The sequence below is a fragment of the Platichthys flesus genome, chromosome 9 (genome assembly GCF_949316205.1).
Source record: "Platichthys flesus chromosome 9, fPlaFle2.1, whole genome shotgun sequence".
In the NCBI taxonomy this organism is placed as follows: domain Eukaryota; kingdom Metazoa; phylum Chordata; class Actinopteri; order Pleuronectiformes; family Pleuronectidae; genus Platichthys; species Platichthys flesus.
In genome coordinates this window covers 6044568-6061718 of record NC_084953.1, presented here as the reverse complement: position 1 = coordinate 6061718, position 17151 = coordinate 6044568, and the positions used below count along the sequence as shown (strand labels likewise).

Below are 17151 nucleotides of genomic sequence, written 5' to 3'. Positions count from 1 at the left end.
TTTGTACATGTTTACATCTCTGCACTTGTCCTCCACGTCCTCTACCCACTAATACATTTATTTATTGTCCTTTCCTTCTCTTGAACTACATTATGACATGGGAAAAAGATACTTTACTATAATTCTGCTGATTTTCTTTCCACAAAACTTTCACTCAATAACAAACCTTGTGCAGAGAAACAATATTTGATGTTCAGGGTTATCTCCAGAGTTGCACTTAATTGTAAAAATGGTGTTATTGAGGAGACGTAATAATCCTAATGAAGAACAGTACGTGAGAATGATCCTTGCTAGTAGGTTAAAACTAGTTTTCTCCGTTCCTCTGCAGCTCTATCTCACATTTCTCTCTCCTCGCTGGCTGAAGCCACTCTATCCCACTCTCCTCTCTTCACATTCACCCTCTCGCTCGTCCTCGGTTATGCAACAAGTAGGAGAGAACCCTCGTGCCAGGAAGTGGAGCGATGCCATATGTAGGTGGTGAGAGCTCATGCCGGTGAAGCCGTCCATCCGCACTCATCGAGTGTCAGACTTACACAACTTCTACAAATGGTTACAGCGAACCTGAGCCTCTGTCTCGCAGAGAGCCGGAGAGAAGAGAAGAGAAAGGTAGAGAGCTGTGATGTCATGGAAAGAGCGAGCCAAGAGCTGAACCAGTGCCAGGGAGGTGAGTGGGAACTGTGGGTTTAACGCTGGGCCGTAACATTCGGGAAGGAATAGTGTTCACTTTACAAAACTGAAACCTTTAAATAGCCTGGTTTTGACCTATATTCTGGTTTGTATCGTATTTGGCTTATGGTGTTTACATGGAATATGATAAAACCTGGTTATTCATGAACTATACATGATAACTGCTGTTTCCAGGTCCTCCATGTGCGTCTAGGTCTTGATTACTCACCATCAGAGACATTATGCTCTGTGCCGACAAACAGGATTCAGATACATGGACAAAGTAAAATCGCATATCCAGGGATCTGCGAAAACTAAGGATATGAGTTTGCGTTCACCAGACTCACAAGTTAAAAAACATCCTCATCTCTCTGAGCTTGCATCACTGTGGTTTAAGGTGAATCAAGGAAACCCAGACATCCTGTATCTCAGCTCTTTGTTTGGGATCCAGGGGTTTTCCCAGACCAGGTGGGTCGGGGCTACACACACTTGAGATCTCTCCTTGACATCATGTTCATGAAGCTTCCTCATTATTAACTGAAACTGACATTGACTCCTTTCCACACTAAAGAGCAGAAGCTTGACTCCAAGATCCTGAAGATAATCTGAGCTCGTCAAACTCTAAACTCACTGAGTCCAGACACCACTTCACTCCTGTGGTAAACTCCCTAGAGTCCACATTCTAATCCTAGAGTTCGGTTGATGTGTGAAGAGATACTGTCGAGCACTTTGGGTTTTATGGTTTCAACACTACTCCACATGAATATTTTGGTCCAAACTATCTGTCGAGAGATCATCATGAATACGTTTGACCTCAAGATGGTGTAAAGCTAGATGAGAGACACGTGATGCCTTTTCACTTTATCTTTCATCGAGTGTGTTAAGTGGGTTTTTGTTTATGTTAAAGTTCTGCAAAGTAAAAAAAAACCGAGTGTTTCAGACAGAGGCTGAAAAGCAGAGCTGCAGCAATGGAAAACCAAATGAAAATTATTAACCCGAATATGCGCAGAATATGTCTCCTTTGAAATATTCCCCATTGACGATAGTGACTTTAGGTTAAGACCGTAATAAATTAAATTCAAGACCTTTGTCAAGCTGGACAGAAATGAAGGAATATCAGAGTCGCCCAGATTTACTTCCACTTCCCCATGAATGACATGTTGAAGTAACCAAGTAGAGAATAACTCCGGAAACGCCACATCACAAACTACAGCCATTTAACCAGGAGTTTTGAGCGTTAGCACATTTTCGCATTTTTCTGGTCTCTGTTAATTGATGTATCTGTGTTAAGAACAGGAATAAATGTCTTACCGTGGTCGCTCTCCGTCCCGGATCGTCCCCAGTACCGTCGCCTCCGCTCGGGGGTGTGCGTGTGTCTCTCGATCACCGCAGCTATGAATCTCGTGTTGCTGACTGGAAGTGAAGGGAGAACACACACAGATCAACACAGAGGCCGCGGGTAAGTGGGTACCCACGTGTGTTTACTGTGGGAAAAGTGACGACTTCAACCACAGCTTTCAGAGCTGATCAGGGATCAGGCAGAACTTACTGATGCCTCTGTCCTCGTGGCTGTCCTCGTCTCTCTCGTCTCGTTCATTGTCCAGGTTCGACATCCTCACTGACATTTCTGCAGCAGCGTGGAGGTGAAGGGAGCGGGAGGAGAGAAGCAGAAGGCTGAGATCAGATCTTTGCTGACTTTTATATCCAAACAAAGCACAAATAACAAAAGGCCATCATGAGATAACATCGAGCTGCTTTAACCCAGATAATGACCTGTGGACAAAGACCAGCCCGAGGGAAGGGGTGTGTGTTGGTGCAACAGCTGCTGCTGCTGCGTGGTGCTAGTGTCACTCGCTGCCAGACTGCTTGTTAATGACGTCGCTTTAAAATGTTATTTTTTGTGAAAATGTGAAGCGACTGACAAACTCCTTTCCATTTGCAGTTTTTTGCGGCACAAGGCCAAGCAGGAAAATAGAAAATAACACGTTTCCTTGTTCCTCCATGCTGCCAACATGTGATATAAATAAAGAGAATTTGACTTCCATTTCAATTTCACAGATCTATTTGTTGTGTACATTTGACTTGTCTTGGCTTGTCTGTATAAATGTGAGGCAGAATCCATCTGTGGTTGTTTTCAGACATGAACTCTGGACGATCTCTGCACAATAGGACGAGACATTCTCCCTTTTGCCTGCTTCTCTATAAGTTTATATTTTCATCTCTGTATTCTATGTGCATGGCTCCTCTTTTTCATCCTGACGTATTTGTATTCTTTTGGTTTCTTCAGTTCTGCGCCCACTCTCTCTGTGTGGATCCTCCAGAGAATCTCCTGCTCTATTCCCAAAAACCTCAGGAGATTACCCAGAGTTCAGTGCACGTCTGGAATCAGCCTGTGAGTCACACTTACCCTGTGCAGCCAGTGGTGACATGTGCTGGTGACGGCGCCGGTGGATCTGGTGTCTGTACGCATACACAGCCAGCACCAGCACCATGATGCATCCCATAATGCCCCCAGCGACCGGACCCACGGGGGCGCTCTTGATCATGTTCAGCGACGCCACCTCTTCATCTGCAGATAAAAGCGAGAGAGAGAGAGAGAGAGAGATGAAGAGAGAAGGATGAGGCAGAACGGACGAAGAAGAGACAGAACAACGAGCCAGAATCCAACAGCTCGGGCTCGGCTCCCGACTCGTGCTGCGCTGCCAGAACATTTCTATTCCACTCTCCCATCAGTGGGTCAGGCTGCAGAACGATTATTAAAGCTAACAGCCAATTAAATACAAATAAAAAAAAAATGATAAAAGAGCCAGAGACAAACAACCAAGCAACAGAGAAGTTTGAGCCTGAATCTACACAAGTCACAATTCAGCTGTGACCAGGATGACAATGGAATTAATCAGACTTCTGTTGTTGCTTGTTTCCTCACTCCACAAGGCTGACAAGGCACATACCAGTACATTTCGTCACAGTGAAATCTAGTTAAAGCACAATTTCATCCTGAAGGACTCTGTCACTTTGCACAATAGTAAACGCCGCGTGTTGAAACTCACCCAGGACTCCCAGGCCGTCCGCGTAGGGACTCTTGGCGCCGACGATGCCCCCGAAGCATTCCTTCTGCAGGGCGCAGTACGGCTTGTCCAGGTGGGTCTTACCATCGCTCTCCACCATGCACCACTCACAGTCCAGCACGCCAAAACAGTCGCTGAAACGGGACGATGAAAACAAAACAAACAGTTGTTTTTTAAAAGTGTTATAGTGCTAGAGAAGTTCTGGATTTGTCAAGGTAAGAATAGTTTCTCCAGCTTTTTGCCCTCCCCCAAGGAAGCTACGTTTTCCTCTGCGTGTTTGCCTCTTGATTAACTACTCAAAGGATTTTATTGATTTCTCATAGAATAATTCATGAGTCTTCAGGGGACTGATATCTACGAGTGAGTACAATTTCAAGCAGATTCCAATAAAAACCCAGATCTGATGAATACAAAATTTGGTTTCATAATAGCACTATTGGACCTTGGCAGAAGACTGTGCTCTCTGAGCTCCACTGTAGTTTATGAATTCATTTTGATGGATTAATACAGGAACTCGGCTCAGTATTATTAACATAAATACACACACGCTCTTTTAATATCATCAAAAGTGTTTTGTTTGTTTCTCTTTACCAACACACTGGTGTGTTTCATGCAGAACAACAAAGGTGAAAAGGGTAAAAACACAAATCTACACATCCCATTTGTTTCCACTAGGCGGCACTGTCCCACAGCAGTGATATTCTCCCTTATTTTCTTGTCACCCTGCACTGTACCTCAAGGTAGATGTATGCGTCTCAGTATGTTTGTGTTTGTATATACTTGATGCACAGTGTGTCTGTGTGTAGTTCTGTGTGTGTGTGTGTGTGTACCTGCTGGTGTATCTCTGGCTGCAGCGGGTGTTGATGCACTGGGGCAGGGTGTCATGCAGACTGGGATCAATCACATTCAGGCTGACCGGCTCCTGGTGCACCTCGCAGCTCGGGTTCCTTTGCAAAACACAAGACGCAAATAAAACACACAGGGTGAAAACACAAGAAATGCAGAAGAGGCGACGCACATCCTCGGTCAACACATCCAGCCGACACAATCCATCAGACTCAGAGCGGGAAACACGATAAGGTTCAACAAAAGCAAACACAGTAAAACTGACGTGGGAAAAAAGGAAAAGAAAATCAAAGCTTGATCAAACAAAGCACGTCAATGTATGCAAATGAGCTCCGGAAAGGACAAACAGTAATGACACGACAACAGAGAGAAATCTGACAGTGAGAGACGATAATTGCACGTCTCCCTGAAATAAAACAGGAATTGGCATTTGATGCATTGACATGCTGTCAAAGGCGGCCGATGGCTGACGAGAGGAGGTGGGTAAAACAAGAGGGAGAGAAGGGGAGAGAGAGATGGAGGGAGGTGTGAGAGGAAGAGAATGATGGACAGAGTGAGACGAAGAGGAGGTAGAGACAGACACGCTGAAACAGAAAGGAGGGACAATGAAAGGCAAGTCAAAGTGAGGAAACGACCAGAAACATTCACACACAACGCACAAAAGTGTCAACAATTCAATTCACAACGACAGGAAGTGAGAGGGACAGACTTCAACACAAAAAGTTTTTCACATTAGTGATAAATACTGCAAATAACACAAATAATATATCAGATATACTAAATATTAATTATCAGCTGTCTGCCATGACAAGAGAGACTGAGACATTTCAATTTTGACATCTACAACTTTATAACTGTGAATTTGTAATGGCTATGGATACTTCCTGGACATGTCAACAGTCCGTCACAAGGCCAGTAGTATTATTATGGTTATTATAACTATTATTATCAAAGCTAAATTACTGCTCTAAACATCCTCATGTCTTAAAAATGGTTAAAAGGAATCGAGCATCATCTGAAAAGTATCCTTCATTATGTACCTAAAATTATAATTAAAAAGAATTCTGCATATTTTTTATAATTTCTCAGCCTTATATCATTAAGTATAATTCCTGAGCGATATATATGTGGTGATGCGTGAAATGTCTTTGTGGCAAAACTTCCACTAACCTGTTCTCAGCATTGGTGAGGTTGCCTGTGCACTCGTTGACCTCTAGGGGGCACTCACATGGACACTCGCACTCATTCTGCTCCATTCTGAAACACACACACAATGTCACGGTCAGTCAGAAACTCTACCACCGCTGTTTCCTGTTTATATCACAACAAACTTCCTCTGAGAGTGAGTGGGCAGAGTCAAAGACCTGTGGCAGTTGAGGCAGAGTCGGTCCACGGTGCTGCAGGCGCAGAACGCCAGGGAGTCACACGTCTCGTTCACGATGCCGGCGAAGGCGTTGGTGCCCGGGATCCGGGTCAGACGGTACTTTGAGCAATGGCTTCCATGGACCAGGTTGGTGAGGTCCCCCTGATGGAGAAATACAGGATTAGATAACATCTCCAAGGGGAAGTGGAAGAGGTTAAAGTACTTGAAGGTATGATGAGGACATAAAATCAACAGGAAACTTAAAAGCGAATTCTTAGGGAAGATGAGGTATTAAGAAAAATTTGTGATTTTATTCTCAAATACTTAATCTTAAAGTATAAGTACGACACTTTAACATCTGTAAAACTGCTGTTTTAATACATTAAGTAACTCTTGGTAGTTTTAATAGATATATAGTACAAAGCAGCAAATTATGGGTGCAACTAGAGCGCCCACCACTAGGCAGCAGTGTTGCTCTATCAAATATAAATAAGGTGCACTCCTCAGACTGTACCTCGGTGTCCAATACCGAGTCTGAGCCTCAAACATCTGTGACTTACCACGATGCTGGTGTTGAACTTGTAGAAGCGCTGCACGGTGCGGTCGCTGAAGCTGTTGCAAAGATTCTTCTTCACAAAGTTGGGATGGTTGAGGATGTCGTTCGCAACCAGCGGCTCCTGCAATTAAAAAAAAAAAATCAAGATTACAAAGATTCAAAACAGGGGAGAATCAGATTGAATTCCAGATCATAAGGATGGTTTGTTTGTGGATGAGAATGAGTTGTGTTATTTATTGTCTTTGCTGTGTAAACAACAATTGAATCTTTGTGCACTTCCCCAGATTAAAGATAATCCAGTTTATTCTCACAACCACACGTTTTAAAGGACGTGGAGTTTGTAATGTTACTGTCTTAAGTCGGTTTGAAGGATTTAGCAAAACCACAGAACCGATTTCCATTGCACATGGAGAAAGGATGTGACATGGACCAAGAATGAACCCATTCAACTTTAACATGGATCTAGAGACAGGGGAGTATCCAGAGATTTTTTTATGACTTTCTTTAACACTGTGACATGTATCGTTTTCTGGGCATTTTCACTGGTTTCCATTCACAGACCTTGGTGAGAGAAAATCAGGCGTATAAAGAGGACTGTGTGAGATCTGTTGCAGCAGATTTAAAATGGTTTCATGTTAGGGTAGGATTGAAATAGGGCTTCAAAGCTGTAACTACCCCCAGTGTGTAGCTGGGACAATGTGAAGGAATAAACAGTGTGTTGGTGGATGCATGGGTTCCTCTTGTTTATGTAGTTGTTGTGTGTTTCCGGGTGCGTTACCTTGTGCGTGATGTGCTGCTGCTCTGCAGGGGCATGACCTTTGGGGTCAATGAGAGTGGGGTGTGCCACCAGGTACCCTCTGTCCTCCATTATGAAGCACCTACGATGTGCACACACAAATGTTAGAGAGCAGACATTGACTCTTTAATTCTTGAGCTACAACAGAAACGTGACTTTAAAGATTTTATATTTGGATCTTTCTTCTTCCCGATGCTAACTTCAGCTTCATTCATCTGAATAATACGGCTGCATTCTTCTTCCCTTTGTCCCTTAAACATTCTGCAGAAATATGTCTCGTCTCTGGCCACGCCCCCTTTGAGCTAATCCTGTTTTGCATGGCCCCTGCACACCAACAGGGAGAGCATGAAGGAAATGGAGCGAGGGAGAGAGGGGTAGAACAACAGGGGGAAGAAGAAGGGGTTGGAAAAGAAAGGATGATGAGGAAGAAGACTAAAAAAATTAAAAAAGGACATTAAAGCTGGAGGAAGTAGGCAGGAACTGAGGCGACAGCGACGCCACATCTGCAGCAGGAATGCTGTGATAATCAGCTTAACTCTTTTCCCTCCTTCTTTCTTCTTGATCTCTCTGCAAGTTGCTCAGTGAAACGGGGGGGAAGGAGAAAGAAGAAAGAAGAAAGAAGCAGTGATTTGCAAAAGTCAATCATCCCCATCGATCCCCCCCACCCACCTGATCTTGTTGCCCTTGTCCTGGTTGCAGACGGGCAGCAGGTCGAGCAACACTTTGTAGAAGTAGCGCAGCGTGAAGTCGATGCCCATCACGGCTATCGCGTAACCAGGGGCCGTCTGAGTGCTGCAGGGAAAAGAAAAACATGGATTAGAAGAAATTCTGGAAGAAAAAATGATTTTGTGTCGTCTCAGCTTCACACTGAGAAAAAAGTGGAACAAAATTGTCGGTTGCGTTGTTGGTCCTGAGCCACAAATACACACCGCACGCAGCCCTGCACACTGTGTGTAGACGTGTTTACAGACTGCATGATTACACGCTCACTGAGTCGGTACACAACAACACCCTGATCCCGGTTTATCACACGCTGATACTGAATGTTTGTGTGTGGACTGGAAGTTTGCATGGACCATGGTAAACAGATCTTATCCAGCTGATGCAAACTGATGTTGACCACTGTGGAGAGTTGGAAGCTCAGTGAACTGCGTGTTGCTCACACAGGCTGTGTCTGACACTTTGGGCAATAGTTTTTATAATTTGGAAGTCAAATAGTGTTTTGATTTTCCTTCTATCACAACGTTTCTCAACACAAAACACAAGCAGTGATACTTTGTCTGGGGGGGGGGGATGGGGGTCAAAGTGCCCCAGTACATGATGTACAGCCCCCAAGATCATGTCCCTCCCCCACAGATTCTATATATTCACATGCAGAATCGGTTTATGGCGATTGTCTTACCTCGACGCGTGGAGGGTGTGGCTGATCGTGACCACGTATCCGGCCCCGCCCACGTCCAGGTACGGCCCCGTGAAGGTGATGAGGCCAGGGTTGGCCACGGCATGCTGGTACCTGCACGACCCATCACAGGGGCAGAGGGTTAACTCACGGAGTTCAGATCATTTTCATAACTTTTACTCCTGACTGACAAAGTTCATGATCTTTCTAAGATGCTCCTCAGGTTTTTGTTTTCCGACACTTAACTTGCAGGAACGTGATCTGTGCTGGACGAACAAATTAGCCTAAGTATTCCTTTAGTGGTGTTATTGAAACCTGGCCCCTGTGTTTATAACTTAGGGTGTCTACATTGATAGTACATATTTTAAATCAATTTGTGAAACGAGCCACGGCACAGCAGCAGTGACTACAATGTAATCTTATGGGGCAACTGCGACAGTCCATCAATAGTCCACTAAAAGTTAATTTTTCACCAATTACTGGCTCAAATATTTTATTCTCGGCCTTTGCTTAAAGTCTCAGTTAAGTGCGACTCATTTACACTCATGTTTATAAACTAAGTGGATATTGCTCTGAGTTTGTTTTTTTTACATATTTGTTTCATTTTGAATTTGAATGGCACCCAGGTTGAAAAACACCCTCCTTCCTCTTTAACTTGTAAAAGTTTTAATCTTCCAATGAACCTCACAAAAAAGAAAGAAATACCAGAAAAACACTAAACTTGCTTGAGTAAGATAAATACTTCTAAAAGCTTTTAAAAAACAAGTTAAATTTTCTCAAAAAATGATTAGTACTGATTTGTAATTTATTGAAATTTAACTCAGTAAAGGCAGATCGTTCGAGCACAAACATTCACCTGAGTTTTCACACATACTCCTTCCCTTTAATGTGTACCTACCCCAAATACCTAACACACAGACACACACACACATTCTCCCCTGTTCCTCACTAAGCCTCACCATTGTCTGCGGGTCGGGTCGAAGGCTTTGTCCATCAGTGATCCCGGGTAAATCCGGAGCACCCCACTGGGGGTTGCTATGTAACGGCGCACAATGTAGCAGTTGAGGCTACTCATTTCCATTAGTGTCATCCACTCATCCGTGACGTGACTGGTCGCCATAACCTCGTTCCTGACGGAGGACTGCGGGGAGGGATGGAGAGACGGAGGAAGATGGAGAGAGGAGAAAAAGTTTTAATCTGGGTTTGGCCGCAAAAAAAGGAAAAGTTGGAAAAGGGAACTTTGCAATTTAGTTTAAAGACAAACCCACAAACAATAAAGGAAAAAAGTTAACATGGTCTTTTAAAAGGTACAACTAACTTAAAGGTGGAATTATTGTTCTGTATCTATAATTAGTTAATTTTGATGAAGAGAGAAGAAATAGCCAATCTTACAAATCCAGCTTTTACGCTTTAATGTGATTTATTAGTCTAAAAAGCCCAGAAAGAAAAAATCACATCTGTGTTATTTTCCGAGCAGCTTCTGAGTTTGTAAGAGGTGATGAGGTCACTGGGGGGGGGGGGGGGCCTCTAAGACCAGCCTGGGAATCAGAGCCGGGAGTTCAAACTCTAACCTCCTACTCCCCCCCCCCCCTCCAGGGCAGCAGAGCACACAGACTTCCAAAACCACATGGGGGTTTTTCCCCCCTTCTTAAAGATGCAGAACTCCATTTTAAAGTTTTTAATCGTAGACGTGCACATCGGATGTTTTGAAGATGCAGGACTAAAGCTGCAATGGAAAAAAAAAAAGTATTTCAAAGAACTCCTACTTAAAAGAAATAGAGTTATGTTTTGTGTTCAATGCTTTTTGTACATACTAACATGCAGGAACATTTGCATACGTAACTGTGACCTGAGCACAGGGCTGGACCATGTGCGTTGTGTTTGTCAGGTAAACAAAAGAGTGTTTGTGCGTGTGTGAGTGTGTGTTCCATGAGGCTGCGAGTTGCTTGTACTCTCCCAGGCTTGTGTGCTTGTGTACCTTGAGGCCTGGGTTGGCGATGAGCCTGGTGTTATCGCTCAGGTAGGCGGTGTAGTGCTCCACCATGCGCTTGGTTTCTGGCTGACTGAGGTGCTCGTAGGGGGAGGAGAAGCTGCCGGCTGCCAACATCACCGTGGGGGATTCTGGGAAATACAGAAAGGGAAAGAAAGACGGTCAGAAGTTCAGTTTAAACAATGTTGTCGAGATGACGACAGAAACAGCGCCCCCTGCAGTAAAAGTGGTTTTCACATGGAGAAAAAACTATGTGTGTTTAAGTTCCAGTTCTTCACGTCCTTGGATCTGTTGCTTTTCTCACCGACAGTGGCGAGCTGTTTGAAGTGCAGGCAGGAGCTGGGCTGACCCAGCAGGTCCAAGCGGTGGTAGAGCAGCTTCGAGCTGGGAGACGTGTTCAGGTTCTTCAGGTGCTTCACCGGGATCTCAGGCTGCACGTACACGATGCACAGGATGAATGACGTGTCCTGGACCTGGAGGAGGAGGAGGAGGAGGAGGAGGAGGAGGAGGAGGAGGAGGATTTAATGCGTTACATCGACATAAACATATTGTTAACAGTGTTGCAGAATCTGGAGATGACCGAGAGAGAAAGATATCCGTACATATATGTCAACAGATTTTATCAGGTTTGTTTCCCGACTTTGAGTTTATAAGTTCTCATTGTTCCTTGTTCCTGATAAGACAACTTTTACTCCGAAACAAGCTCTGATGGATTCATCTAGGAGACCAGGCTCAGCCGGAGACTGTAAATAAAGATGGACGACATGACAGCTCCATAAAAGTGAAGCCATATCATCTTGATCGCCATCTGTTGGCTGGCTGCAGTACAGGTCATAAATCCTGCCTCCTCCTGGTCAAAATAAAAAATCTAAGTACACATGGTTTTGATGACTTATTTGACGCTTTAAAATTGGGTTGAAATCACATGAAAGTCTTTCCAGTGTTTCATAGTCAGCAGGGATCTTTCACTAAAGATTATTGTCACCTATATATCAGCGTTTTTCACTCGACTGCTTCTAAATGCACCCTGCAGGAATGGTCAGGTCTTAAGTTCTAAAATGTTGCTTTTAAATAACAAACTGACAAACAACCAGTAGACGACAGTCAGAGAGAACCAGGAACTAAATGGGTGAAGCCTTGGCTGCTGATTTTCTCGGTCACTAGATGAACAAAATGAAAGACTCATAACTGATTCCCCTGACATTATCTGGCTGAAGACAGACACTTCTGAAGTCAGTTCACATTTTATCTGGCTCCGGAAAAATTAATTTTAAAAATAACACAGAAAGCTGCCAAACTCACGGTGAAGGTGTTTGAGCTCGTCAGCGTGAGAAAAACACAAAATGTCAAAATCCCTTTAAAAAGGGCGGAAAGTAAAAATGCCTAAAGTAAGTGTTGTGTTTTTGCTCCTGCCAAAAGTGTAAATGTCAGAAATGAAAAAGACTCAGCGTGATGCTAATGTCGTCCTGACGCCATTTATTTTTCCTCCAAAAAAACATGACGCTTCAAGGCCTGGGAGGCAAAGCAGATTTGACGGAGAGACAGTTTCTGGGTGTGGGAGCACTTTGTTTTTATCACCGGGACTAATTGAAGGTGGCAGAGGTTTGGTGGAGACACAAAGGCTGGGAACATAAATCTCTATATTACTGTTAGACAGCGGTGCAGTAATGATAAAGAGTCGCAGACAGAAATGGAAGCGTTGGAGATAAAAGTAGATGAGAGAGATGTTTTCACGCCTTGATTAAAGTCTTACAGGCCCCGAGTCTTCATTTGTCTCCATGTGCAGGAGCCTGTTCTGCTCTGAAATCCTTTTTACTTCAGGCAACTGGCGTTTTAATTAGGAACAAAATAAGGTACTGCTCAGTTTCTAATTTCAATCCTCACATGTTTTAATATGTAAATATTCTCGGGCCAGAAAATATTCCATGTTGCATCTTTGGTGTGACTCCTCTTCTCAGCTAGTTTCTTTTTAGCTTTTAGACACATCTGGATTTTACAGGTAATAAGATAATAAGTTCTGTGAAACTTGGTGACAGGATGAGACATGGCCTACATGAGTGTGTGTAAATAGCTTTTAAACATACCCTCGTTTGTCTTATGTGTCTGTGTTGCAAGAAAATAACTACAGGCAAGTAATTCATGGTCCAATCTCGGCTGAAGGCAAACATGTTGGATATAACTAAAGAAATAAAATGTTTGTGTCTCAAGCCCCTTTTCCACTGGTCATAATAAACCCACTAACATCCGGCTTCTGTCTGTTATTATAATGGTTACAATGGGCATTGACTCCCGGGTCAAATGACTCTGCCTCTGATCAGCAGTGATAGAAACATGACACCAGGGCGAACGAGCCGATTTGTGAGGTGAGAGAGAGAGAGCACGTTTTTAACATGACTCACGTTCCTCTTCTGGCTGCGGGTTTACCCACGTTTTAAAATACCCACCACCGCCCACTCATTTTGGAGTAAAGGAGATACGAGTCTGCAAATCCATCACCCACCAGTTTCCAGGCGTAGCTGACATTGTACGCGTCCTTGCTGTTGTCCCGGAGTCGGTTGGTGTGCCACGACAGGGACGAGTTCACCGGCACGGCGATGACCTGACTCCCCAGAGGGAGGCTGTGGAAAAAAACAAAAAAACATTTATCAAATCACAAAACTGCATTATGCGTGTTTTGAATTCATTGAAACTTGTTCCTTGTTCTCTCTTACTTGAGGATGTTCTGCCGGACCAGGTGGAACCTGGGGATGTTCTCGTAGTGGGTGATGTCTGTGTGCAGGGGAGGCTCGGTCATGAGGTAGGGCCGCGTCAGGGACGGGTGCATCAGGGTGTAGCCTGGGAATCAATCACACCATCAGAACCAAAGCACAATCGAGGATCAAGAATGTCGGAGTAGAAACAGCAACATGTAAAGAGCCAATAAAAGAAAAACTTCTGCTGATGTGTCTGAATGTTTGTCACTTTATTGCCTGATAGCATTTACAGGCAACTTGCTGCGAAAAGCAAAAACTGGTACAAATACTTTAATTTTTCAAAAGACCCGAAGAAAACTGTAAAAAAAAAAGTACAAATACTTGTTTGCTGCGGCCAAAATCATAAGATTCTGCCTGTAAGTTGTAACTTCTACCAAAAAACAACTTGGCCTTAATCATTGAAATCACTTAATATTTGTCATTTGACATTATAATAATATACACGTGTATAATAATATACAATATACAAATAATAATATACAAGTGTATTAAAATGTGTGTTCATCCAACTTCTAACATCAATATAAAGCAGTTGCTGCTACAAGGTCTCTGCATAAATCAAAGTGGACAAAGCTCATTTCTAATTCTGCTCTTTCCCCTCATTATTTAAATTCCCCTGAATAGAAACCACAGCATTGAGCCTTCACACTGTTCTGCAGCAGCTCGGCGGCTCTGGTGAAGTCGTGGCTCTGAACCGAGGCAGGAACTGTTTTTGGGGAAACACACAAAGCTCTGAAGAAACTCGACTGAGAGCCCATCTGTCCTGAAAGGCAGCGAACAAACAACATATCGTGTGTTTGTCGCTCAGCTCTAACATGCTGTGTATATTTAGTGACAAAGAGAGAGTGTGTGTACGTGTGTGTGTGTGTGTGTGTGTACGTGTGTGTGTTTAAGTATCAGCAGGTGTGGTGTGTCACACTCTTAAAAAGGGAAATCCGTCTGCTGTGTAACACAAGGCCTCTCTGTTCTTAATAATATGCCAAACTACAGTACACACCATACACACACCTTCATGAATCTCCCTCAGGTGGACACTTAATTGAGTCACACACAGTCTCAGAGAGTCGTAAAATACATTTCACTAAATTTCCTCCACGTAAAAACTACGTCTACTGCACTCATCTGCTATTTTTACCTGCTGGTCCAGGAGCCTCTTGTCAGCGGCTTATTTACCTAATCATATTCACCTACATTCTAAATCGGCAGCGGGCGGTTTGAATGGCAGCTAATGACTTTAATTGGAGCCATTTGTCTGTGTTTACCGAGTTGCTGTGTTAATAAGCGCGGTGCAGTAATAAGGTGTAATGATGTGACGGCGTTTGCATTGCAAAAACAAACAGTTCACAGGAGGGATGAAGAGACGCATTGAGCTGAGAAGGTTCCCTCATGGGAGCAGCCGGGAGGGATTCTGAAGCTCCACGTCATTTCATTCTGGAGGTTTTACGACCTCCCTCCACCTCAACTCTCTCCTTCATCCCACCTTTCCACAACCTTACCCTCTAAAAGACATATTTGAGCTCAGGCTTAGCAAAATGTTCCCCCCATTTTCCAACGGGGTGGCATTTCTAAGGAATTGTTTAACCCTGTAATCCACATTGGTGTGAAAACCTGGAAGCAGAATTCCTGACATTCCTACTGACGCCCCGCGATGTGTTGACAGCGACGGATGCAGCGTGCTTCCAGAAAAGAGAAATACTGCTGCAGCACGCGGGCTTCCTGTCCGTCTGTGTTTTGGAAGCTAATATTATTCAGTTTAACCATCCCGTCCATTAATGACACACATCCACAGGCCCGCAGAGTAAACAACTTTACGGTTGTATGGCAGCAGTTTGGTTTAGTCGAGCCACCTGCAGCGGGGGCCAAGACAAACCAGCGCCGGACGTGAGCACTACCGCCCTGCACTGCAGCCGTGGAGACTGAAAGGCCGAAGAGGTGCCAGCGCCGCAGAGGAGACGCCAGTCGAGTCTCATGTGGGGTCACGGCTGGGGAGGAAGTTGAGACAGACCAAATAGAAGAAAAACCCAAATACACCCTTTTCCAACTCTTTGGAGTGTGACTAATGAAGATTGAGAACACTGGAGTCTGTGCGACCTTTGAGATGAGAGATTTGACCTGATGCTTGTTTTATCACTGGCTCATAACTCTGCAGCAATTTAAAGCTTAATGTGCTGAAACACCTTCCAATGATCACAAGCTGAGCAGAGGAGCAGCAGAGGGTAATCCTGCTGATGACAAACACATAACGATAACCACCAGACTCCGTTCCTCATGTCACTGACCTTTGTTGTCGATGAGGAAGGTGTATGAAGCCAGCGAGTCTTGGTAGTAGGTGACATCCTCCAAGATGTAGGCCAGGTTCACATCCACCCCGACCACGCCGAGCAGCAGGTTCCCAAAGTAGCACGGCCGGCTCACGGTCATGATAAATCCTGGAGAGACAAATACAAGAGAGCAGATTATAAACCTTAACTCGTCTTGTGTCAATAGTTTGGTTTTATTTGGCTATTTTCATTTATCTCTGTTAAATTCGGACCAACTCTTGGTCGGCAGGTTTAAAATGGTATACTTTATATGTACTATGCCTTATTTTTAGAAAGGATGAGGCTGATACAGTTACTCAGGACTTTATAAGAAAACTAAAATAATAACGCTTATTAACCATGTTCATTTGTTATCATTATTAACCTTGCCTATTTCCTCACTTAACACCGCTGCTCCTCGTAAACACAACCAGATTAATGTCAGAAACTGAATCACTCGGATAATCAGGTTAATCAATGAATTGGTTTATCTTAATTTAGTTCTTCTCATTACAAATTGACCTGACTGAAGGTTATTTGGCGATAAACTGAATCCACCCTCTGATTGAACTTCAGTCGAGTTGAGTCCGGACCACTCACCGTCTCCCATGGGGTCGGTGTAGGGCAGGCTGAAGCCGGCCAGGTCGATCATACGGTTGGGGAGGTTGATGTAGAAGCGTCCCACTGTCGTCTCCAGGTTGCTCAGCTGGTTGAGAACCATCATGCTCCCCTTCACCACCGGTATCATCGAAGCTCCCGACGACCCAGACGAAGACGACGAGGAGCGGCCCCGGTCTCTGTCCACGCCGTACTTCACCGAATTCTGCTCGGCAAGGTCCCTCATGAAGGCCAGCTCCTTCAGGCCTGTTACTCCCTCTGCAGGAGGAGGGGGGGTGATAACAGAATTAGTTTGATTAAATCAAACAGGGATATTGAGGACAAATCTGTAAGTGATGGCACGGCTGAGGGCTTATTGAATGAGGTAACTGCACAAATGAAAAGAGGAAGGAGTCGCTGAGAGGGAGGCAATGAGAGTAAAGAGCTCATGACTCAAATCTCATTTATAGATGGCGACCTTTTTGCTTTTCTCTCCTCTCGGCTGTATAAAAATTAATAAATACCAGTTCCTTCAAGGAGCTGGAGAGAGAGAGAAATCACACACCAGCTGCCAAACAGGGGCTGAATTCATCAAGTTGTATTTTGGGAACAATTGACGTCATGCAGTTCACGTGGTCCCGCAGCGAGAAGCTTGAATCTGCCTCGCCGACTCCCCCAAAATTGATTCGGCGACAACAGCAGAGGTATTTCCTACATGCCGGACCCTGATCTGTGATCCGGTTTCATTATCTCCATCGGCTCTGCTCGTACAATCCCACGCATCTGCCGGACCGGACCGTGGCGTGGGTGAATCCTC

The 17151-nt window shown here is 44.3% G+C and overlaps 1 protein-coding gene across 1 annotated transcript in view; it reads right to left on the bottom strand.

Annotated features, from left to right (window-relative positions):
- Positions 1–17151, bottom strand: part of cachd1 (cache domain containing 1) — a 71100-nt gene that overhangs the window by 4495 nt on the left and 49454 nt on the right. Inside the window, exons 9-26 of the mRNA XM_062395251.1 lie at positions 16338–16613; positions 15717–15866; positions 13396–13519; positions 13185–13302; positions 10989–11157; positions 10673–10815; positions 9654–9835; positions 8698–8808; positions 7965–8087; positions 7278–7377; positions 6504–6620; positions 5945–6105; positions 5751–5837; positions 4565–4681; positions 3717–3868; positions 3074–3235; positions 2216–2293; positions 1978–2079 (exon numbers count right to left, since the gene is read on the bottom strand). Coding sequence (XP_062251235.1) covers positions 1978–2079; positions 2216–2293; positions 3074–3235; positions 3717–3868; positions 4565–4681; positions 5751–5837; positions 5945–6105; positions 6504–6620; positions 7278–7377; positions 7965–8087; positions 8698–8808; positions 9654–9835; positions 10673–10815; positions 10989–11157; positions 13185–13302; positions 13396–13519; positions 15717–15866; positions 16338–16613 — 2472 coding nt within the window. The remainder of the gene's footprint in view (positions 1–1977; positions 2080–2215; positions 2294–3073; positions 3236–3716; positions 3869–4564; positions 4682–5750; positions 5838–5944; positions 6106–6503; positions 6621–7277; positions 7378–7964; positions 8088–8697; positions 8809–9653; positions 9836–10672; positions 10816–10988; positions 11158–13184; positions 13303–13395; positions 13520–15716; positions 15867–16337; positions 16614–17151) is intronic.